The sequence below is a fragment of the Anastrepha ludens genome, chromosome 5 (genome assembly GCF_028408465.1).
Source record: "Anastrepha ludens isolate Willacy chromosome 5, idAnaLude1.1, whole genome shotgun sequence".
NCBI classification, from domain to species: domain Eukaryota; kingdom Metazoa; phylum Arthropoda; class Insecta; order Diptera; family Tephritidae; genus Anastrepha; species Anastrepha ludens.
In genome coordinates, this window is record NC_071501.1 from 22794923 (window position 1) to 22819829 (window position 24907).

General features: G+C 35.9%; 1 protein-coding gene and 1 long non-coding RNA gene across 7 annotated transcripts in view; one reads left to right on the forward strand and one right to left on the reverse strand.

The window, feature by feature from the left end:
- The window catches only part of LOC128862802 (sodium/hydrogen exchanger 9B1), a 70914-nt gene that overhangs the window by 19898 nt on the left and 26109 nt on the right, over window positions 1-24907 (forward strand). For 2 of the 5 annotated variants that reach the window (XM_054101551.1, XM_054101552.1), the window contains one exon: window positions 21718-22092. In XM_054101551.1, coding sequence (XP_053957526.1) covers window positions 21730-22092 — 363 coding nt within the window. In that variant the 5' untranslated portion in view covers window positions 21718-21729. Of the gene's footprint in view, window positions 1-7346; window positions 7419-21055; window positions 21432-21453; window positions 21627-21717; window positions 22093-24907 lie in introns of those variants that run through there. The other 3 variants (XM_054101549.1, XM_054101550.1, XM_054101553.1) reach the window with 3 other exon arrangements.
- LOC128862804 (uncharacterized) lies at window positions 19843-20990 on the reverse strand. 2 transcript variants are annotated; one of them, XR_008454552.1, is made up of 3 exons: window positions 20386-20990; window positions 20218-20322; window positions 19843-19893 (listed from the first exon to the last, which is right to left on the reverse strand). It is a non-coding gene; the product is annotated as an uncharacterized LOC128862804 (long non-coding RNA). The 2 variants fall into 2 exon arrangements; XR_008454551.1 differs by having other exon boundaries at window positions 20132-20322.

Below are 24907 nucleotides of genomic sequence, written 5' to 3' on the forward strand. Positions count from 1 at the left end.
CGAGCTAAATATTATCTTTCTTAGCTTCAGTTTTTTCTAGCTTATTCACATTAGCTTTATCTTTGAGATGAACCCATTAAAAATAGTTCAATAGTGTTAAATAGAGCGATCTTAATCTCTGGAATTTTGCAGAATATCGTGAAATTACTCTTCCCGGGTATTTTATTTGCCATGAATTAATTGCTCTGGCTACTGTGCGGCCTACCGCACCGTCTTCGCCAATATCAATACAAGTACTTTCAACAAACTTTTTAACTGATATTGCAATCCGTTATCTTGCTCTTAGTGAATTTGACAGAATCAGCGGATTTGCTGTCATAATAACTAAATATTAGTATCGGCATTGACATGCACGCAAAAGTCCTACTACTGTAGTGCCTTTTATGTTGAGCTAATAGAGCTATAAAAGAGGCTGCATTGTGAATGAGGTCAGCACAACCGATCATTGCCTACTCTGTCAGTCAACCTGCCATAAAATCTCTACAGTGAAACAATACTTCTTCCAAACTAGCAATTGAAGATAAAGCGACTCTGAATCAGCTGGCTAAATGGTACACCGTGAACGTTATTTTGTGCCTCCCGGACACAGAGATATATCTGGAAATCACACGCGGAAGAGCTGGTGAAGAAGGGAACTGAATTTAAATTAGTCAACTATGGCACGGTAGGTCCCTTCATTTGTGGAACAACATAAAGACGCACACCACATTTAAGAGGAGGAGCCCTACCAAACATCTAACAGAAGTGTACGCGCCAATTCTTTATTTATTTTATTTTATGCCTAGTATGTCCCTCCCTCATCCATTTAGACCAGCCTTTCATAAGTGCAGTGGTTGGCATCATCACCAGGTACTGTCTAAAGGAAATACAAAGGAAGAGTGAGAGAAGGAAATACATACATTGGGTTTCCTTCGATTGCAGCTTCAGGAACGAGGAAGAGGTGGGTGTTGAACACTTTCTTAGTCAATGTCGTGCTCTTGCAAGTTTTGCTCTTGCTGCCTAGACGTTTACGCTGTCTGACAGATTTGGGATTTGTAACCATCAACAATTGCTCATCGTGTATCAAAGAGACAGAATGGTTTGAACACATCGTGATTTAGAGCGGGAGACTCATGCCCAAACTATTAGTCCCACAATAAATCTCTTCTCTCTAAATTCTCATGGATAGTGAGAGCATAACCTAATATTTGTATTCATTTAACGACGAACTCTCCCAACAACGACGTTCTCTTTCTTGATTATTCAATATTACGTCACCGCCAGAAATACTTTCACAGATGTCGCAATCTCGTAACCCACCATTCTTGATGCATACGGACGTGTTTAATGTTGGAGGAAAATCCGACCACTACGGCAGTGTGCATGTTCCGAGAGATCTGTGCCCAACTCGGAATTTTACTACAATAATTCTAAAGGAGGGATACTAGCAGTATTGGTAATTTAACTAAAAGTTGGTATAGAGAAGTCGTTAGAAAAGGAAGTTTTATATCGGATATGGAGCTACTTATAAGAAGATGACTACCAAAATCGTGTGATGAAAAGAATTCAGAAGGTGTGGCAAATATCAGACCGTTAACCGGCTCTCAGCAAATTTGAGAGAATGAGCTGCTGTGCTAACGTCATTTGGGATGTGACGATGATTTGTTTGCGGCAAGACTGCGATTGTATTGGTGATATACGAAAACATCAACAAAGTTTTTGCTCATTTTTTTCTTGGTTGATGTCTGAGCCACGTCTGATTGAACGAGCTTTACAATACATGTGAAATCAAAGATGATAGATATACCAGGTTTGTTCTTTATCAATGGTGAAAAAGAAAATTGTGAGGAGAGCTTCGGTTGTCATGTCATTTGGGAGACTCCACCGAATTCTGCAAGGATGATAGATCCCAGGTTTGCTTGTTAGGCATGGTGAAAAAAAAATTGTTGAGGGGAACTTTGGTTTCTACGTCATCCGTTTTGCTTTAGCTTAGTGAAACACAAAACGAATAACGTCGGCATATCTGTCAAATTCGCTCTGATCCGAATAACGTTCTGCTAGGTAATACACCTCTAAAAATCTTTTCACCATGCGAAATCTGCACGATCATTTCACATGTATTCATACATTGACCCAATCAGCCATTGTTCTAATAGCAACGAGGTGTCACTGTTTGATTTTTTCGTATATCACCAATAAAATCTCAGTTTTTTTGTTAACTCAAGTGACGTCAGCCCGTCAGCCGACCATCTGATTCTGTTAAATTCGCTCAGAGCCGAATAACGGTCTGCTAATTATCACACCCTCAAAACTGTTTTCACTATGTGTGAAATGAGCTGGCAGAACGCTGCTGCCGAATCGCCGTTGATGTGGCAGCTGAAATTACTCTCACAATTTTGTCTCGTATGGCCAAACCTTGCAATCTATTATCCTTGGTGAAATCTTGTTATCTTGAGTATCTGTAGACGGAGCGAGAGCTGTATTGGTGTAAGGCCTATATAACCTTCCATCGTTTATGTTGAGAATTTTGGCAGCCTGAGAGGTATATTGGTGACTTTTATCGAAAGGGACAAACTAGTGATACGCTGGTAGAATCTCAGATGATGAAAAAAGTAAACAAGTAAAAGAGTAAACTAACATTGAATAGTAAATATAAGCGAAGACCGTCCGATATAAATGAATTACATGTTACTATTTGCCGTTATCGTCTAATAGGAAGCTTATTTGTCTCCATCCACATATGTCATTATCATACGCACAATCTTTATTTAGGCAAACTCACGAACAGATACTTTAAAAATGAAAAACGTCAAGGTGTGCCAATGCGAAATCAGCTGACAGACAAAAAAAAAGAAGGGGGGAGAAAACTTGGAGAAACTTTTTTATTGCATCGTATAATTTATTTATTATGTAAATTTTTCGTTAATTTCGTCTTATCTATGCTGTGAGAATTCCACAGGCAATAAATAACGCACGAAAATTTACTAAATAAACAAATTAATAAAAAAATACGTCAGAAACGAGTATATATATATACATATATACTTTTTTTCACTGAAAGTTAAATCAAGATGTTTTTGATACTCAATTATCACCAACAATTAGCACCATTGAAGCGATGTAGAAATTTACATACAATGTTCTTCTTTTTCCAGCCGTTCACAAAACACAAAGAATTGCTTGTAAATATTTATAAGAGTCATAAATTGGCGCTTTTAGCAATCAATTTGGTGTAGGTACATATGTCGTCGATACGATGAACATGATAATCACGGATGATCAATAAAGCGTTGTCGATTAAGTTTTTGAGCGTTTTTATTGACTTACATAAATTATCACTGATTAAATAGTAAATAAAGATCGATAAGCAGGTACTGATTACTTGAATCAGTATTAGAAAAGTAGCGATTAAAAGCAACGCTATGAATACGAAGAATTTCCCTTTGCTGAAGCCAATAGCCTGGAATTCTTCTAAATAACCTAACTCAAAGTAATCAAGTAATCAAAAGTTTTTCCCAATAGCAGCCGCGTCTCGGCTGGTATTGGCAAAAAGTTCCTCATAAGAAACCATTTGCCGTTCGGAGGCGGCCCAAAACTGTAAGTTCGCCCATTTGTGGAAAAGTAACAAGACGCACGCCACAAATAGAAGGAGGAGCTCGGTCAAACACCTAGCAGAAGTGTTTGCGCCAATTATTTATTTATTTTTAAAGTAATCAAATTACCGTTAGGATATTATATATATTATATATTTTATAAGAACCATCCAGGTATGCATACACTTAATTAGCATCCTGGTTTTCGCAACACTATGTTGTTGAAGAAACTTGAGAGATCTTCCGCAATTACCGAATTTTTTTCCGGATCTTAAAGCTTAATCGCAGCGAAAATGAGTTTATGAGGTTTTTTCGATAAGGGTCGCTGAGAAATTTTCAGAGTACTTAGAAACTACTAGTAGGGAAGTAGACTTTGAAGCGGTTACTTTGAAGTGGTTGAACAAAGTGACTTTCGAGTTCTGAAATCAAAACTTATTTATTTCACAATACTAAGTTTTGTGATTCGATAAGAAAAGCACAATTTTATCGTTTGAAACAAATTTTAATAGGACTATCAATAAGTTCGTGCGGTTTTTTTTCGAAATTTGAAACTTTATTGACGTAAAATGGTTACAAATTTAATATTCAAAATATTGTCCATCGCTTACTACTACTTTTTCCCATCTTTCTGGCAATTCACGGATTCCCTTTGTGAAAAATTCGGTCGGTTTTGCCGCAATCCACGAATCGATCCATTTTTTGACTTCATCGTAATTACGGAAGTGCTGGTCAGCCAGGCCATGTTGCATCGATCGGAAGAGATAGTAATCGGATGGCGCAAGGTCTGGACTATACGGCGGGTGGGGTAGGACATCCCATTTGAGCGTTTCTAAGAATGTTTTGACCACTTGTGCAACATGTGGCCGAGCATTGTCATGTTGCAAAATAACTTTGTCGTGTCTATCGGCGTATTGCGGCCGTTTTTCTCGCAGTGCTCGGCTCAAACGCATCAATTGTCGTCGGTAGACATCCCCCGTAATCGTTTCATTCGGTTTCAGTAGCTCATAATACACAACACCCAGCTGGTCCCACCAGATACACAGCATAACCTTCAGGCCATGAATATTCTGCGCCGACGTCGATGTTGAAGCATGGCCAGGGTATCCATACGTTGCCCGACGTTTTGGATTGTCGTAATGGACCCACTTTTCATCGCCAGTCACAATTCGATGCAAAAAACCCTTTCTTTTGTGCCGTTGAAGCAGTTGTTCGCATGCCATAAAACGGCGTTCAACGTCTCTTGGCTTCAATTCATACGGCACCCAATGGCCTACCTTTCGGATCATTCCCATGGCTTTTAAACGTTTGGAAATGGTTGATTGATCAACTCCCAAAGTTTTTGCAACCTCTTCTTGCGTTTGAGCCGGATCTTGATCGAGCAATTCCTCCAATTCGGTATCCATGAACTTTGGCGGCGCACCCTCGCGTTCTTCGTCTTCCAAGCCAAAATCACCACTTTTAAAGCGTGCAAACCACTTCTGGCACGTTCGCTCAAATAGAGCATGCTCACCATAAACTTCCACCAAGATACGATGACTTTCGGCTGCTTTTTTCTTCATATTAAAATAATGAAGAAGAATTCCCCGCAAAAACACATTATTTGGCACGAAATTCGACATTTTCAAGTGTGGTAAAAATATTGTTGTTTACGCTTCAAATAAAAAACTTATACTGACGTTTGTGCCTTACGACAGTAGCTCTCCAATGAATGTTTGGAAATGTGGATCGATGGAATAATAATCAAGTTACGCCATCTGTTGTAAAACCGCACGAACTTATTGATAGTCCTATTATTATTTAGTATAGTCGCCCTGAATACACTTGTTCCAACGAGAAGCCAACTTATGAACTCCATCCCTGAAGTGAGAATCTGGAAAGGCTGGAAAATACGCTTCCACAGCTGCTGTGCCTCATCATTTGATGAAAAACGCTCTCTACGTATGATTGTTTTTAGGTCTGGAAACAGATGAAAGCCGCTAGAGGTCAAATCTGGTGAATACGGTGGATGCTCTAACAGCTCGAAATTTGATTAATGGATTTTAGCCATTGTCAAAATGCTCTTGTGAATCGGTGCATTGTCCTGATGAAAAATAATTTTTTTTGCACACTGGGTCTTTTTTCACGAATTTTTTTTCTGCAGCTGGCTTAAAAGATTACAATAATAATCAGAATTTATTGTTTTACCAGTCTGCAAGTAATCCACAAACTAAGTTCCTGTCGCATCCCAAAAAACTAATGCTAACAGCTTCTTGGCCGATTTTTGCACATAAACTCGTTTCGGAGCCGAAGAACCAGGTTCACACCATTCTTTATCCTCTGGTTTCGATTTAAGATCGTGGTGACAAACCCATGTCTCTTCTTGCATGCATAAAATCTACTTTATCCTTTCGAAAACGCTCTAAATGTTGCTAAGTAAATCGCATTCGAAAGTGTATTTGTTCTATTGTTAGCGAATGCGGCACCCATTATGCACACGGCTTTCTGAAATCCAATACTTCAGTTAAAATATTGCTTACACTGCCCAATGAGATGCATAGGGCTTCTACTAAATCTCTTACAGTCACTGGATGTTTCTCCAATACGAAATCCTGTAATTTTTCTACGAGGGGGGTGGGGTGTTGTTGCTGTTTTTGGACATCCTTGACGTAGTTCGTCTTCAAGGCTTGCACGACCAGGTTTGAATTCAGCAACCCATCTTTATACTATATCAAGTAGAAGCAGAGGAGTCATCTCCAAATTCTGTCCAAAAAAATTCAAGTACAACACTGCGCAATATTGCAATATTGATGTGCTTCAATAAGCTCTTCTTCGTGAATAGAAGATAATGCTACGGCTTCATATTAGTACAAATTTCGTTATTCGACGACCGAATTATACCCATAATTTTCGATCGAAATTAGAAATTTCGAACAAAAGCAAGACATTTTGTTCGTTTGTATCATATTTTCTTTCATCTTCATTTCACTTCATTTTATTTATATCAGCAGTACAGTGTAGGTTTTTTAATAGTACTTCAGTATTTTTATATTCAACTGGATTGATTTTAACATGAAAGTTTCTTAATCTAAATTTTTTACACCTGTTCATTAACAAATCAATCCAATATCTTATGTAACTTAACAATAATAATAAGATAAGGCTTTGATAGTAGGAAAAGAAAAGGTATATTAAGAAAAAGAAATGAGATTTATAAAATAGAAAATTTTTATATTTTTTTTACAAAGTTACAGCTCAAATGGTTCGCCTTGTATGTATGAGTACGTTCGCTGCTATGGATCTTAAAAAATGAGCAAAAAATCGATTCATTGATAGATATAGCAAATGTAATGTTTTGCCTCAACGTCCAATAGCCTGGTGGCTATCAAATTAGTTTTGATTTTTTACATTTTCGTATGTGATCTATGTATGTGACGCTTCGGAGTGCTTTCAATTAGGCTAAGTGTGATATGTTCAATTGTTTTTCCTTTTTTTTTGTATTCGTAAAATATTTACTTAAATATATGTGACTAAATGCTCTGAAACGAGTCTGTACGCAATTTCAAGAGGTTATTCAATAAATAGCCGCGTTAGTAATGATAACATAGTTTTTTTCTGTGTGGAAACCCTTGAGGGTGAGTGTGTGAGAACATTTTTCCAAAGTCTTAGAAAAAAATCAGTTTGTCGACATTTTTTGCATCGATAGTAACCTTCTCATTTAAGCTGAATGGGAAGTTTACGTTGAGGCTTGCACCTGCTCATGGAAATGGAATCACCGATAAGCAGGCTCGAAGAGAATCGATAAACAGGCGCATGCAACAGGAACTTGTGGTATCCTCCGGATTTATAAGTGGGGAAACTCAAAGTGCAGTAACTACTGGGAAGCATTAAACGCTTAGAGTTATCTGATTATCCGTACGGTAAAAGGCATACTATTGGGTTGAATTGACATTAGGTGGCTCACTGGTTACCTAACCGGCCACAATCGACTGTGTTTGCCTTGAGGATGATAGTTTAAGATATTTTATTTATTTATTTACACAATTTAACAAATGTCTAGCCTTGACGAGTTAGAGGTTAAAAGACTTCAACTTGTCAGTATGGACAAATCTTTAAACGTTAAGAATTTGTCTGCCATGAATTTGTTTATCATTCTTTAGGCAGGCTGAGAATAACTTAAACAGCCAATTTTTTATCATTCTTTAGCCAGGCTGACGATAACTTGAACAGCCAGGTTTAGGGGCGCATTTTGACGAAACAAAAAACCTTTTAGGTAACAGTACAGCTCCATTTTTTGTGACAGGCAGTTTTTCCAGAATTTATACAGATGTACCCATCTATTCCTGGTTTTGTTTAATACAAGTAGAGTACTGGCGACGATGATAATGTTGAATTCGCTCAACAAATCGAACATTCAACAAACGTGGGTACTTATTGAGTGACCCTCTTAAAAGAGTGTATGTATGTATGTGTATTAGGATATCTCAAACAAATTTTCCTTAATGCTACCTCCTAAATTTGATATGTGACCAGAAGAATGAGATAACTATTTTTTAAATTTTAAAAAATATAATATTTGGTCGTGCGCCCATTGCTTTGAATTGTGTTATTATTGATGTCGCTTTCCGTAAATTTGGTATTTAATATTTATACACAGATATTATTTAATCCAGTCATTTAATTTTCCCCCAAAAATGTGCAAAAATTTATACGCTATAAAAAAAAAAATAAATAATTGGGGCTTACATCCTTTTTGGGTGTTTGGCCGAGCTCCTCCTCCTATTTGTGGTATGCGTCGTTATGTTGTTCCATAAATATTGCCACCCTAAGCTTATTAAAAAAATTTAATGCGAGTTGTAAGGCGGATTACCCATTAATTCGATCTTTTGAGTGCTCAAAAACTCTCTTGCGCGAACCGATACGTGAGAGTTCGCATTCTCTTGGTGAAGAAGGAGTTTGGTTTTGCTTAACCCTCCGAAAATTTCTTGTAAATAAATGGTTATGTACTCGTACCACTCAGAATTGATAACTTTAAATTTCTCTAGTGGTACGATTGCTCCATAACTAGATTTTCCGAAAAAACAGGCGATCATTTGCTTTGAGGTGCTTTTTCCGCGAAAAACTTCTGTTGAATTAAGCTCGTCTTGGACATAGATAGATAGATTTGATTTGAGGTTTGCACTTCGACCTTATGGACTTTTGTGCCCTTTAGTCATCACAGTACCTTATCTAAACACAGTTCACTTATATACATATATGTATATATTAGGGCGGGTCGATTTAAAAATCGCTCATTGCTCTGTGAAAATCGTATTCTAGGGATCAAAATAAGAAACTTTGCCGAAGGAACCATACCTCTAAAAAGAATTCTAATGTCCCCCAATTTGGGTCCAACGAAAAATCCCACTTTGACCCATTTAGAGTGCTCCAATCGAATTCAAATGTATGATCGACCCCCACTAACTTTGGACGGCGGATCCACCCATGCCAGTGGCACACCCCCTGGAACTCTCCTGGGGGGTTCCCCGTACGATCATATCAAAATATCATCATTTTTGGCCTTTACATGAGAAAAGAAACTAAAAAGTTCGACCCAAATTGGGGGACATCAGAATTCGTTTTAGAGGTATGGTTCCTTCGGCAAAGTTTCTTATTTTGATCCCTAGAATATGATTTTTTTGCCTCCGCACAAATCGACCCGGCCTAATATATATATAATTGGCGCTTGCACCCAATTTGGGTATTTGGCCGAGCTCCTCCGCTTTGATATTGCCTTATGAAACTTAATACAGAGCTGGATTGGCCTGAGCGTATATGTGTTCTTTCTGGCTGCAATTGGGCTTCCTCAAGGAGAGGTTGTATTGGAGTATCCATGTATTGGTCACAGAAACGACAAGAGTCAGTGGGTCATATCCCAATCCTCAGCAGATGACTGCGGAATCTGCAATGGTCTGTGAGAATGCTCGTTAGTATTCTCAGTTTATCCTATCGGAGGGTTATGAGTTTCTTTGAATACACATACTGTCGTTTGCTATTTTGTCTTCGGCTTATATGCAAAGATCCAAGATTCGTTACCTGTTACGGTGTCTTAGAAGTGCTTTGAATCACCGCTGCTGAATTTCTTCAACATTTCGTTTCACCAATCGACACGAGTCGTATTAAAAAAAAAAAAATTGAAAAAATTATTTGCCCATGGTTTATTTGGCCACAGAAAAAATTTAAGGGATACTGCCCAGAAAATTTTGTTTTGTTGTATATCCTTTTTATGTATATCCTTTTTCGTACGATGAATGACCTATATTGGCATGCAATTTGCTTATACCGAAAAATATTCGAAACATAATATTGGGGCAAGTAGATATGCATGTAAATATGTACACAAGATTTAGTTAAGTGTGTATGTATAGAAATATTCAGCAACACACACATACATACGCATGTCACTTATGTAAACGTCAATCAATGGGAAAAATATTTGTCGCACGAACTTCTGTATTTATATAGCTAATAACAGTAGCAATAGCAGCAAGCTGCAAGCCGTCAACAGCAAGCTTATGACGCCTCGCGCTTCGCATCACGTGCGGCGCATCTTGAAAAGCACTGATTAATTAGCATTCATTGTGGGCTTCACGCGCCGCGAAATGTCAACAAATTACCACATAGTAATCGAAACAAAATCAGTACAAAGCCACAAAAAAAAAACAAAAAAAAACAGAAAAACGAATATTGAATAAAAAATAAAAAAAAATCGAAAAAAAAACAAAACAAAAAAAATAAAATTAAATAAATAAAATAAAATAAAAATAAAACACCAACATCTTTACGGATTAAGCAAAACATGGCAAATTAACGATTGTATCAAAAAGTTGTAAAACAAAAAAAAAGAAGAGAGTCGCAAAAAATTGGATTAAATAACTAGCATACGAATTACAACGATAAATAAATTACAAAAAAATAAAAGCGAAATTAAATATTTACTAGCGCTTAGGCAAGGCTACGCTCCAAAAATAGCGGCAGGGTTGATACGCAGCGAAAATATGGCTTACGTGCCACGCCTTTAAATTTATGGCAATACCGAAAATCTGGCACTGCATAGTAAGCTACTTAGTACTTATACATACACACACACACACATGCGCATACTACTCTACTCTTTACATTGTACTTTTTAGTTCGTCTTTAAGTCAGTGATAATGGCTGGCTACTTGTCGTAGTAAATTTCAACACGTCAATAAAATTTTCTTGCCGGTGTCTATCAGTGTTGAATGTGCTAATTGTACAATACTAATTGCGCACACACACATACACACATGTTTATATGTATGTAAGTCCCTTTGGCAATTAAGTTACTGACAGTAAATATTTACGAATATTTATAAGACCGCGAGTTAATTGCAAAGCTGATATTTGAAATGACAGACTTGTTAATTTAGGGAGTTATTAAAAAAGACAATTGCACACATACATACACAGGTAGAATATAAAAGGAAAGAAATAATAAATTAAATAAAATAGCACGACTCAAAATTAATTGGCACCTGTATAAGGTTATGTATGTATGTATGCATGCACTTATACACACTTTGAGGGTTGCCTATATATATTTTGAGAAATTCAAACTAATTTCTGGTGGTATACATTTTGTTCAACTTAATTATTTAAACCACTTTTTGTATTGACACTTTTACGTAGTCAACTCTGTAACAAAATAGTGAAGCAAACAATTAGCTTCATGTGAGCGATTGACATACAATCTTTTTTTTTAATTTTTTTTTTAACTCAAATAATAGTTGAGAATGTCGCTGTGACTGCACGGTAGGCTAAATACCAGCTGGCGTAATATAAATGAACCGACCGGAAAATGCTATAATTTTTGGAAATATCGTCGTACGTCAATCAAATTTGACACTTGTGAACTAAACAGCTGTAGCATACAAACAGGCAAGGAACGGAGCGCGTAAAGCTCAAAATAATTTCCAATACTGAAGAAACAAGAGACCGAAATGATTGAGTGTGAGGAGTTTGAGATGCTGGCCAATACGGCCCGAAAATTCTGCCAGAAAGTTGAGCGGCTTGCAGAAGGTTCCAAGACCGGTGCGTTTTCCTGTATGAACAAAGAAGGCGTTCTAGTGAATGGCATTCAGATCGTGCTTAAATTATGGAATGAACACTCCTCTCAACTGCACTGGTTAAAGAAGATTGTCCACAGAAAGCAATCTCTCAAGGGACTTCGTAGCATTTTCGGACAGTTAACACCGTATTTCTCCGAACTTCAAACAGATCTCTCTATCCGCAAACTAGAGTTTGAGGGTCGTGCTAGGGCAATCTTTACAAATCGGGAGGATTAGATCGAGGGGAAAATCTGCACCGAAACTTGCACCTCGGTCTTCACAGATGGGTCCAAGATGGAATCGGGAGTCGGAGCAGGAGTTTTCTCTAAATCAGCCAATTTATCTATCTCCTTTAAACTGCCGAATACTGCTAGTGTTTCTCAAGCAGTAGTCTTTGCGATCCTGCAGTCATGCAAAATGCTTAGGAAGCGCGGGAGCGAGGATATTTTCTCCGATAGTCAAGCCGCGATCAAGGTTCAGACGACGCCATGGTGCCGAATGAGACTAGTAAGCTCCTGTACGGAGGAGATCAAATATCTTGGGTGTGCAGTTAACATTTCTCTGATCTGGGTTCCAGGACAAAGGAATATAGAGGGCAATGAAATTGCTGATGAGCTTGCGGGGACTGAATTGGTATCAGAGACCTCCTATCCGGTCATCGGCATCCCCCTGACAGTTGTTAAAAGGGAACTGCACAAAATATTTCTCCGAAAAGCGAAGAAAAGATGGAGCTCTATTTCTTCATGTGCTATTTCGAAATCGCTTTAACCCCAGTACAATATACCAAGGACTCAGAAAGTTTTTCGGACCTCTCGCCATTCAATTTCCAAACTTGTAGCTGTGTTTACCGGTCACTGGACGATCGGCACATATGCGGAAAAGCTAGGGTTACCCATTAACCCACATTGCAGAATCTGTGAGGACCTTTCAGAGAAGGAGATTGTTGAGCGAGCACTTTTTCTGTAAATGTCCGGGTTTGGCAGCTAGACGATTAAGGTCACTGGGTGCTCCTTTCTTCGACAGCCTGAGGTAGTACGCCAACCTAAATCTCATCAATCTTCTCCATTAAATCAACAGCTCTGGCTGGCTGTAGATATCTGTCTGTTGGAGGTCTTATAATGGTATCAAAACGACGCTTTAGAGCTACTTGAGGAGTGCCAGACTGACACTTCAACCATTTCACCTACCTACCTCTCAACTGCGCATATCACAGAGAACCCGCTACACCAATCGTTGACGACGGAACTGTCGCGCCGCTATCCGATCTTGTCGAGGTGGGAATAGCGATAACGGGGCTAAAGAACAGCAAAGCCGCAAGAGCAGACGGATTGCTGGCTAAACTATTCAAATGTGGTCGCGAGGAGCTGGTAAGATTTATGATTTCGAGGTTCTAAGAGACTTCGTTTATCTAGAAACCAGCATTAATACCCATAATAATGGCAGCCATGAAATCCAGTAGATGAACCAAATTAACACTGTATACTAAGTAAGGTTCTTATCATGCCCGTCCTAACGTATGGCGCAGAAGCTTGGACGGTGACAGCATCCGATGAGGCGTATCTTGGACTGTTTGAGAGCACGATTCTGCAGAAGACTTTTACATCTTTGCACGTATTAGCTGTATGAGCTTTACAACAACATAGACAATAGACATAGCGCAGCGAATCAATATCCAGCGGTTACGTTGGATAGGTCATGTCGTCCGAATGAATACAAACGTTACGGCTCTGGAAATTGTATGTGCTGGTGATAGCAGAGGAAGTCCTCCTCTGTGTTGGCTTGATTTGGTGGAGAAGGACTTGACTTCACTTGGTGTGTCCAACTGGCGCCAATTACGAAAAAGAAACAACTGGCGCGCTTTGTTAAACTCGGTCAAAATCGCGTAATCGGTAATTGCGCCAATCATGAAGAATACTCGTAAGAGTACTGAAAATATTTTGATTCATTTTTAGATGATTAACTTTGTGCCACCTTGTACTATGACAATACGCGGTTCTGAATAGGTTATGTTAAATTATAACAGCCGTCTCCAACTCTATCCAGAAGAAGACGCTCACTTATGCCGTCTCGTTTTTTTTTCTAAAAATATGACCACTTGTGTTTTTTTTTAATAAATTACATAAATTCACGAGCGTCACACTTCTTTTTAAGAACGAAATGTATTAAACAAAGTGGACTGACTATTTGATGAAACGGATATAAGCAATTTGTTTATTTGTTTACACTGATCCGTTTGTATTTTTTGTACTTGAAGTGTCATTTTGAACAACTCGTCTACAAATCCACTTTCTTTGCATACATACATACATACATATATGCATATGTATAAGTATATTAGTAATGTGAAATAGAGTCAAATCATCGATTCACTCTCAATGCTTACTTTACTATTGTAATAATTACATATTACGAGTATATTCACAAATATTGAAGCTTTAGTTTTGTCGTCTATACGTAGCTGGGTAAGTGGATTCTTGAGTAATCATATACAACTTTTTTTTCGTTATGCAGTTTTTTATATAACTGCTTGTTTTTCAAATTCTTCTTCAAATACTTTGTTCGATAATGTACCCTTCAACTGAAAAACAACCTCTTGTGATTATCTTCAAAAGAAATATCTTTACACTTTGTAAAAAGTATGTCTACCAAATCTCAATCACTGCTAATTTCGTTGTCACTTACATATACGAACAAATATTCACAAAGTTATAACTCTGCCAAAAAATTTAGTACGGTTATTGGGGTTATATAAAAAAAGCGAATTTTCCAGACCTTTTTCTGAGAAGACTTTTAAATTTATTGATCTAAAAATTTGTACACATATTACGTTATCTTTTAACTGTATTTTAAGACTTAGTATTAGTAAAAATATATATTTGGAAAGGAGCTGCAGCTGATCTCCGGAGGCTCCTCTCAAAAAAGACGTTTTGCGGTGACCCTATAACTCTGAACTGGATCCTCTGATATTAAAAAACCGAACAGATTTCGTTAAAGTAACGTTAAATCTAGTAATTGAACAAAGAAAAAAGCAAAAAGGCGGTTTCTCAAAAAAAAAAAATCGATTTTTGACCAAAATTTCGGCCTTAAATTGTTTGTTAAAAAAAAAGAGAAATATTTATCGGTGAGAAAATTCAAATTTGCGTGTAACTTCGAAAATATTCACCCGAATGATATTAAATTTTCTGTGCGTATTCTTGTATATATGCACATTAAGAACAAAAAAAAAATCCATTTTTTGAAAATTCTAACTGTATATAACCCCTTAAGCGCTGTCGTTCCTCACTGGTCTATCCTTGTCCTTTGTTATTCTCTCATCGAAAATTAAATTTATTTATCAAAAAATCACCTAAATATCCCTGCATATTTTCATAACATGAGCCTAAAATCACATTACATAAATTTTTTTTAGGAATTTCGTCAAGTTCATCAGTTAAAAAGTGTTTTTGAAGCTCCGTGCACCCCACACTTACCCATTCCCCCCTTTGCGGCTTGTGACTAGATGGAGCAAAAAACATTGACACATTATTGCCGTGAGTGGTCCTACACAAGTGCTTCTACAGAGTGGTTCTACAAAAATTGTTCGACATTATTATTCTCTTTTTCAAGTAATTGCTTTTTCGTTTCAAAATTTTTTTATTTTACAATTTCAAGACTGAATCTTTTGATTGCAATAGCAATGTGAAAAAGGTTCAAGTCAATGACAACATACCAAGACGAGTCTATTAAAGGTGGTATCAGTAGACCAGCTGAATTGTTTTTTTCTTTCGCTGTGTACATTCGGATGTCAGCAGAGAAATAAATGACGAAAAACCGTTCCATCGCGCCAACGCCGTATGCTGCTAGCTGCAACTTCATCTCGGCAGTGCAACGTAGTCCGTCCTTTTCTTTTTGTTTTACACTTTATTTTGTTGCGAAATTCTACTCTACAAAACATTGTTGTTGGTCTAGTGCCATCACCTTTAACGAATGGGTCTTTCAATATATGTAGCAGCATATAGGACCCTTAATTTCGTATACTTACTCAACCGAGTTTAATTAAATATTTCAGCCCAGATGTCAAAAGAAACAAGATTTAAGAGAGCCTAATTTTAGGAATATTTTGGAAGAGGGTTGCCAATTTTGTGAAAATTTAAGTTCAAGTAGAAACAATAAAATAATGTAAATGTAAAAATATCAAATCAAAAGAAAGGTGTTGCCACCTGCTTAAAAATTAGTTTAAATAAATTAAATAATTATTAAGAAATAATAAAAATAATTTGGAATAGGTTTCAAATGAAAAACTGTTTAAGAGAACTTAATTTTAAGAATATTTTTGAAGAAGGTTGCTACTTTTGAAAAATTAAGTTCAAGTAAAAACAATCTAATGAAAATATAAAAATATGGGTATCTACATAAAGAAGTTGCCATCTGTTTCAAATTTGTTTTCAATAAATTAAATATTTAGTAATAAATACTAAAAATAGTTCAATATGGATGTCAAATGAAAGAAATTTAAGGAAGTTTATTTTAGAAAATATTTTCGAAGATGGTTACCACTTGCTTAAAAGGACTATTAAAAACCAAATTCCGTAAAATAATAATGAATACTTTTCGGAAGTCACCAAAATTACCCAAAGTTTTCCATTTATCAATCATTATTTATGCTTAGCTGCTAATTAGCTGTTACAGTATCGGCACCATAAACACCAATCACAATTTCAACGGCCTTGGCTGGCTTGCATTCTCGCCTTTACCAAAGAAAACTTGTAAAAAGTACCGAATTTTCTCGTTGTACTCTTTCATTGTTAACACCCTGCAACTTACAACTGAATGGAACAAATATCAAACAACAAAAGAACTTTTTTGGTATGAAATGTCACCTTGACAGCGAGCATAAACTTTAAATTGTTTGATCGGTACTGTACGAGATATCGATCACTACAGCAATCTACCGAGAAAATTATGGAATTATTTCCCCAAACTAATATTTAAGATTATCTTAATATAAGCTTCATTTTAGTTGTTATTGCATTTTCATTTGAATGTAAATATGGAAATGTATACTTCTTAAGAAAAGTTACGTACTAATTAAAATCGAACACTCTTTTATGAAACTATTTTAGTATTTTTTATTTTTATTCGTAGCCCAAAAACTTAGCTATTCAACTTTTTTGTGCGATATTTCCTTTCCGTTCAATGTATAAAAAATTATTTGCTTCCATTTTTTTTATATTCACAAGAAATTCTGGTTCAGGTTTTATCAGACCACCATTTAAAACTTAGTCTATCCATATATAAGAAAAGGAGATTTTCTCTTTCTATTTGGTAACGGCAAATTTTCGTGTAATGAAACCTACACCCAGCACTTCGTTCGTAGTTCTTCTTAATTTTATTAATATTATCTCAATTTAAAACTGAAATTAAAAAAATAATCTTACGAATTTTTAGGGATTAAGAATTGACATTTCAGTTGCAGCTCACACGAGAGAAATGTCAAAATTATTTCTACTTTATTGAATATGACTTTGTTCTGCCTTACTGTGTTTTTATTATGATTCAAATTTTTACATTTGCATCGTGCGCCACATCTTAATTTCCGCTGTATTAAATTCTTTACTCAACTCTTTCTTTGTTTATTTTTGTTTCTTTTGTTGCTGCACATTTTTTCACTGAAACTGGTGTGGCATTGCATTTAATTAACAATTTTGTATATCTGTTTGTAAAAATACAAATTTATTTATTGTTCCTTTTGTAGTCAAACCTGATAAAATCCAATTTCACATGTGTGATAAGCTAAGGTATCTCGGTATGTAATACAAAGTAATATACAACCACCTTCAATTTTGTACTACAATTTGAATATTTTACCGGTATAAACCGGTAAAATGCATTCACGAGTATTATGTCCACAATTGGAACGTATGTATTCCCTGCAGGAAAATCCATCGGTTTTAAACTATTGACCCTCTAATGAGAAAGAAGTACATATTGATGAGGTTAAGATCCCAACCATCAACTGTTTCAGAGAATTTCTTTTCCATGTACTCTATCAATATTTATTATTTCTTAGACGGCCCATCGACAAGACTCATTTTAGGCTTAGATAGATGAATATTATGAAATGTGGATGTTTCGAGCTGAAGTTCTTTTCTGCTGCCTTCACAATACTTTGTCCAAACCGAATGCTTTTATGAAGACTAGGAGGATTTTATATTGTAGCGGATGAACGTAGCATCAAGAGCAGATGTTGATATTTGGGGTGGAGTCTGAGTCTTTTGCAGTTAACGTCGTCGAATGCAGTGACTTGTGGGCAGCTTGGTTTTTGGGAGGCGCAGACCGTTTGTGTTACGTGTTAAACCTTTTGAGTTACCCTCTTACTGAGAAGCGCCTCTACTTGGCGTTGTAGTATTGGTTGTGATCAGCAAATTTTTTATTTATTTTTTTGCGTCGTCTTCTTTTTAAGGTGTTCTTTAAAAGCATGCATTCCCACCGTCAAGAACTACTCAGACTTTAATGGTGATTATATTATTGTTTCTATGAGTTTCCTTACTTCCGTCGATACTTTTATGGCCGGGGATCCAGAGGAATTGAATGTGATTCTAGATTACTAGTGGCCGCCATAGTCAAATGGGTTGATGTGTGACTACCATTCAGGAGTGCATAGATTTGAATCTCCGTGCATGAACATCAAATAATAGAAAAAGTTGCGTTTCGGCAAGTAATGGCAAATCTCCTTATAAAGCCATTTGCCGTTCGAAGTCGTCTTAAAACTGTAGGGCCCTCCATTTGTGGAACAACAACAAGACGCACATCGCAAATTGGAGGAGGAGCTCGGCCAAGTATTGAAGTGCTTCGAGGTCATGTAGGGTTATGTAGGGCAACTAGCATAACAGGACCTTCGTAAGCGAGTCATGCAAAAGGAGCATACCCTTTAATCAAATGTATCCTTCATCTTTCCAGCCGGTGAAGCGTATTACCAAAAGTGCAAGGAATTTTTTTAAAATCCGCGAAAAACAGTACTAACAGTAAGAAAAACTCAATTGCTGTGCACGACAATGAATGGAGGTTGCCACATCCTGGCCCGCACATTGTTCCGCAGCAGCAATACATACGAGTATATACGGCCGGACGACCTATACGAAGACGCACTGCGTATTGCTACCTTTTACACGCGCTCATTTTCTTCGAATTTATTCACCAAGCAGCTGATTGTTTACTCAGTTGGTTCACTCGGCTGTGTTGACTGAAAAAATCACGCAATCCGCGAAATGCATTTCTTGCAGAACGACCACTATAATAAAGCGTGTGGATGAAATTTACGCTTTGTTCAGCTCAATATCGCTTCATAGCTAAATTTGCCAAAGTCTGTAGAAGCAATTATCTGGAAAAAAAAAAAAAATAATAATAAAAAAAAGAGAATTTGAATGAAAATAGAACAAAAATTAGCATATCACAAGTAATGGTTATCAAAGAACTGCATTACCCTTAAATCACTCTATGTATTCACGATGTACTGAATACAAAGGTGGTGAAAAAATCAGCTGATGAGTTGACGTCACTTGTGGACACGAAGTAGTTTGTTTACGAAAAAACTAAGATTGTGTTAGTGATACACGAAAAAAATTAACCAATGATACTTCGTTGCCGTCTGAATGAAATTATTGTGCAGATTTCGGCTGGTAATAAGATTGATAAGTGATTACGAAAAGACATCAACACTGTCTCGCTCATGTTGCTTCGTTGCTATCTGAGCAACGACTGCTTGCGCGAGTGTGTGAATAAATGTGAGATGATCGTGCAGAATTCAGTTGCAAAATTCACGTGACAGTCAAGGATGATAGATTGCTAGGCTTAACCAAAAACTATGGAGGAAAACTAAATTGTGAGAGGAACTTCGGCTGCCACGTCCCGGGAGTATTCGCCAGCCGAGATCTGCTCGACAATTTCACATATATCCGCACACTCGTCAAATCTGTTGTTTTGCAGACAGCAACGAAGTATCATTGGTTAATTTTTTTCGTATATCACTAACTTATGGGTTTAGGAGTAGTTAGAGGCTCGAAAAAATGATTTTCAATAATTTCTTTTTGGGTAGTCAATTGCTTTATTTTACAAAAATAAAAACATAGCATTATTACATCATGTTTCGACTTGACTTAACAAATTTTCCAAAAAAAAATAGTAATTGTAAAAGTTATCGCTGATTTTGTGGAGCCCGTTTCTCTAGAAGTCCCTTGCGGTGATCATCAGAAGTCCTAAAATCAATCGGACAGAGAAATTAGTTTTATCAATAGATAATCTTGTGTATGATCTAAGATTTTTTTCTTTTTCAAAATTAACAATATGGTGGTCTCAGGAAATATTTTTCAGATTTTCGGAAAAAAACCGACAAGTAATTGTTTAAAAAAATCGAAATTTTTGAAAAAAAATCCTTCGATGAGACACGAGTTTTTTATGTTTTTCAAAAGCAGTATAAATTTTATTGAAATCTACCAAGCGGTTTTTGGGTTACAGTGATCACCAGTTCAAAAAACATGAAAAATCTTTTCACCATGGGTGACAGTCAAAGTTTTCCTCACAATTTTCCTTTTCACCATAGCTAAATAGCAAGACTAGTAATCTAACATCATTGCTTACTATTCAGATGAGTCGTTAGCGGATAGTAGCAAACGTTTCGCTCCCCTCTGCAAAGTATATATTTCGGTAATTTTTTTGCCTTATTATAATTTTTCCATTTTTATACAAACCCGCTAATATTTCCTTTTATTTTGTTACTACTAAATTAATTTGTATCAGTAGCTAAAATTCAAATTTTTTCGGTTTCTACCATCAACCATGATTCAATGGCAAACGGCTGTAGTCTTGTTAATTATTGTCTCTGCAAATTCCTGCATATGTACATATGTATGTGTATTAACATTTATAAATTGCAAATTGTCTGGTATCAAATTTTTTATCACTTATGCAACGCCCGAAAATAATTTATTAACAAAATCAACTTTAAGCTAAATTTACATAACATTACGTTGAAAATGCCCGGCAAAGGTAAATACAACGTTAATGGGTCGCCAGAACATTACCCACGTGACATTGTTTATCCGACCGAACACCACAAATAAAACAAAGTTAAAAAAAAGTACCAACGAAAAACCAAGACACAATAAAAACAAGACGCCAAACGACGAAGAAAAGACAAAACAAAATAATTGAAAAAAAACAATTAAAATAAATAAAATTAATTGCAAGATCGTTAAAGCAGAATGTCGAAATAAAGCGAAAGACACGTCTTCATAGAGACGGGTCGGGTGAGAGGGAATGGCTGAGTACGAGGAAGAGAGGGATTAAACGAGAGTTAGAGAAAGTCAGAGAGAGACAGCGAACAGCGAGTAGGAGCGTGCGTATAAAGATCCAGTGTCAGAACGTCAAAGGCGCTAATTTCGTGAGGACAGTGGTCAACAGAAATCAGATCAGATCAGAGCAGATGAGCAGCGAAAAACTAACTGCTACTCGTTACTGTGAGATATACAAATTAAAGCTAATTAAACGTTAGCTTATTTTTCTGTCAACTAACTCGTTTCGATATCAAAAAAGAGTGCTAATAGCTTGATAACACTTCACATTAGTAATTTCCAGCGTAAATGCGAAGTTACGTTCAGATGTTAGGCATATTGAATATGACATTTAGCTATTATACTGTGAAGGCAACGGATCATAAAATCAATCAACACTAGACGATCACCGTCTATCTGCGTACAAGTGATTAGCAGCTATGCGTTCGGACATGTATCACATTGTAAGTGAACATTTGGCGGCTACAAATTGCGGGTGTAGCAAATCATAAAAACTTAGTGAAATTAAAACAAAAAATAAGTTATAATAAAATGAAAAAATTAAAATAAAATAAAAAAAATTTAATAAAAATTAAAAGTATTTGTGCGCATACGATTTGGGGATTCACGCGCTAGACCGCTGAAATTAACATATTCTCGTATGATTTAAAATTTCAATAACGTTGAATTAAAAATAAGTATAAAAGTGCTAAAAATTATTTTAAATTGTGCTTGTTTGGTGTCTTGCAGAGTCCAAAAAGCATGAATGAACGCGCCGAAACGGTGCCAGATGTCGTCGCCAATGGCCAGGCAAATGGCACAGTTGTCTCATCTGCAAGCGATGGGAGTGCAGGCATTCCCACACTCATCAACAGCACTGGCAACAACAATTCACCCATATCGGTAGCGGTACCAGTGGTGCCCAATGCAGAGATTTCAGTGGTCAACACAACGCCCATGCTAAATAATAACTTTGGCAGTGGCACCTACAAGAATACCATTGTCATCGATAGCCAGCCGAAACGCAAGGTTAGCATTGTCTCTGATCCGGCAAGTGAGGCTCGCAGCATAGGTGCATACGATAATCCAGCATTCGAACAAAATCCACATCGGAAAATATCACAGGTAAGCAAATTTTTTTATTTTTTAATTATTTCAATTTTCTTGTGAACGAACTCAATCGAACTGGTCCGGTGAAGCAATAGTGACTAAATTTTATTAATCATATGATGGGATTCCTTCGATAGTATAGTGAAAAGATTTATATTGGCAACAAAACTCAGCAATGCAATGTTAAGTCAACACAGCTGTCGACACATACTGTGAGCGGAAAAAGAAACTATATGCGATGTATCGATAAGTTTTGATTATTTATTTAGTTATTTTGCAAATTCAATTTTTATAAAAATATAGTTAATATTATGACAAGAGCCATATAAATCAAAGTTTCGAACTTTGTAAAACTTCGGCAAATTTTCATCGAAATTTAAAACGTTTACTCAGAATTTGTAAAAATTTGACAAAATTTCTTCAAAATTTCAAACTGTTACTCAAAATTTATAAAAATTCGGCAAATTTTCATCCAAATTTACAACTTTTTCGACAAGTTTTCATCGAAATTTCAATATGTTACTCAAAATTTCTAAAAATTCGGCAAATTTTCATCGAAATTTCAAACTTTTATCAAAGTTTCTAAAAATTCGACAAAATTTCATCCAAATTTAAAACTTTTACTCAAAATTTATAGAAGTTCGGCAAATTTTCATCGAAATTTCAAACTTTTACTCAAAATTTCTAAAAATTCGGCAAAATCTCAACCTTTTACTCCAAATTTGTAAATATACGGCAAATTTTCATCGAAATTTCAAACTTGTATTTAAAATTTGTAAATATTCGGCAAATTTTCATCGAAATTTCAAACTTTTTTAACTCAAAATTTCTAAAAATTCGGCAAAATGTTAAACTTTTACTCCATATTTGTAAATATTCGGCAAATTTTCATCGAAATTTCAAACTTTTACTCAAAATTTCTAAAAATTCGGCAAATTTTCATCGAAATTTAAAACTTTTACTCAAAGTTTCTAAAAATTCGGCAAATTTCCATCCAAATTTAAACCTTTTACTCAAAATTTTTAGAAAAACTTTATTTACACAATTTCATAGATCATTGGATTTTGATATAATAAAGTGTATGTTTCAAGTAGTTCAAAAATTCGTTGATTTTTCCAAAATTTTTCTGCTGACGGTGTTGAGTGTTTTCTTCCATATAAAAAATGTGGAGTAGTCTTATACAAAAATAAATCTAAGTAAAAACTTTGAAATTTTGATGTAACCCGAAAATAAACTTCTGCGTAAAAACTTTCAAAGTTTGATGAAATTTTGCCGAATGAAAAAAAAGTTGTAATTTCAACTATTTTCATTTTTATGCATATCCTGGTAAAACAATTCTATGTAAAATCTTTAAAATGTTGATGCATACTCAAAAAAAAAATTCTGAGTAAAAACTTTGAGATTTTGATGAAAATTTACCGAATTCTTAAAAATTGTATGCAAAGAGTAAAATTTTGCTTTATGCCATATAAGTAAGTAGTGTTAATTATATTTTCATAAAAAAATGAAGAAATTACAAAATAAATAATTAAGTAGTCAAATCTTGTCAATATGTGGTGTACACATTCTTTTGATGTTGACTGTATGTATCTAATAAATGTTAGGGTCTTGCGTTCGATCGAGCGATGGAGAAAATTTGATTAGCGGCTATGGTTTTTCAGTGGGTTGTAAATCAATTGGTGTACATTGTAAATCTAAACTTTGCCATATGAATTATTGAGCGTTTATTGCTTTATTACCAATTCGTAAAATATTTTATGTTCACCCAAGGCCTTCGGTATGGAATTAGATGCGTGTATGTATGTGCGTACACTGCGTATAGCAGCGGAATTTATTGACAAATTTTGACAACTTATAGTTTACTTATTTAATTGTAATATATTTTATATGAAAACATAGTTTATTTTCTCGCAAAAACCATATCAATCTGAGTTTAAAATTTTGTGGAAATTGAAAACAAAAAATTTTAAAATATTCATCCACATTTCACACTTTTCAATCTGAATTCTTAGAGAAATTTTGGGTCTGCACGTTTCAAGAAACTCGAAAATTTAGTTGATTAACAAAACTTTTTTATTTTGTAAAAAATAAATTAAAAAACTTACAAATTTGTTATAAAAAAAATTATTAAAATTAAAGTGGATGCAAATACGAGGTGTGCTCAAAAAGTATCGCGAATTTTGAATTTTCGCAGGTTTTCGATCGAATTTCGATTTTTTTCTGACGATATGTTGGTACACACGTCACTTACTCATGCCGACGAGTTCGGCCATTTTGAATGTTCAGTTAATTGTTGACAGCTGCTTTGCTTGCACGTGTTTAGGCTCGTCTTCGATAATATATTTACCTATTCAAAAAGATGGATCAAAGAGCCTGTATCAAATTTTGTGTGAGAAACGAAATTAAGTTCGCGGATGCATTCCGAATGTTGCCTGTGTCACACGGAGAAGCTACTTTGAACCAAAGCAACGTTTATCGGTGGTACAAAATGTTCTCAGAAGGCCAAGAAGATGTGAACGACGAAAAGCGTCGCCGAAAGCCGGACGCCCGAGCACTTCAACAACAGATGAAAAAATTGATGAAGTGAAGAAAATAGTATTGGCCAATCGTCGAATCACCGTTAGAGAAGTTGCTGAGGACCTAGACATATCGATTGGCACAGCCACCATATTCCCCAGATCTGGCCCCCTGTGGATTTTTTTTGTTCCCGAAACTGACGAGGCCCATGAAAGGACGTCGCTACGATTGACGAGATAAATACAGCGTCGAAGGAGGAGCTGAACAAGATAAAAAAAATGATTTTTTGAAGTGCTTCGAATATTGGAAAAAA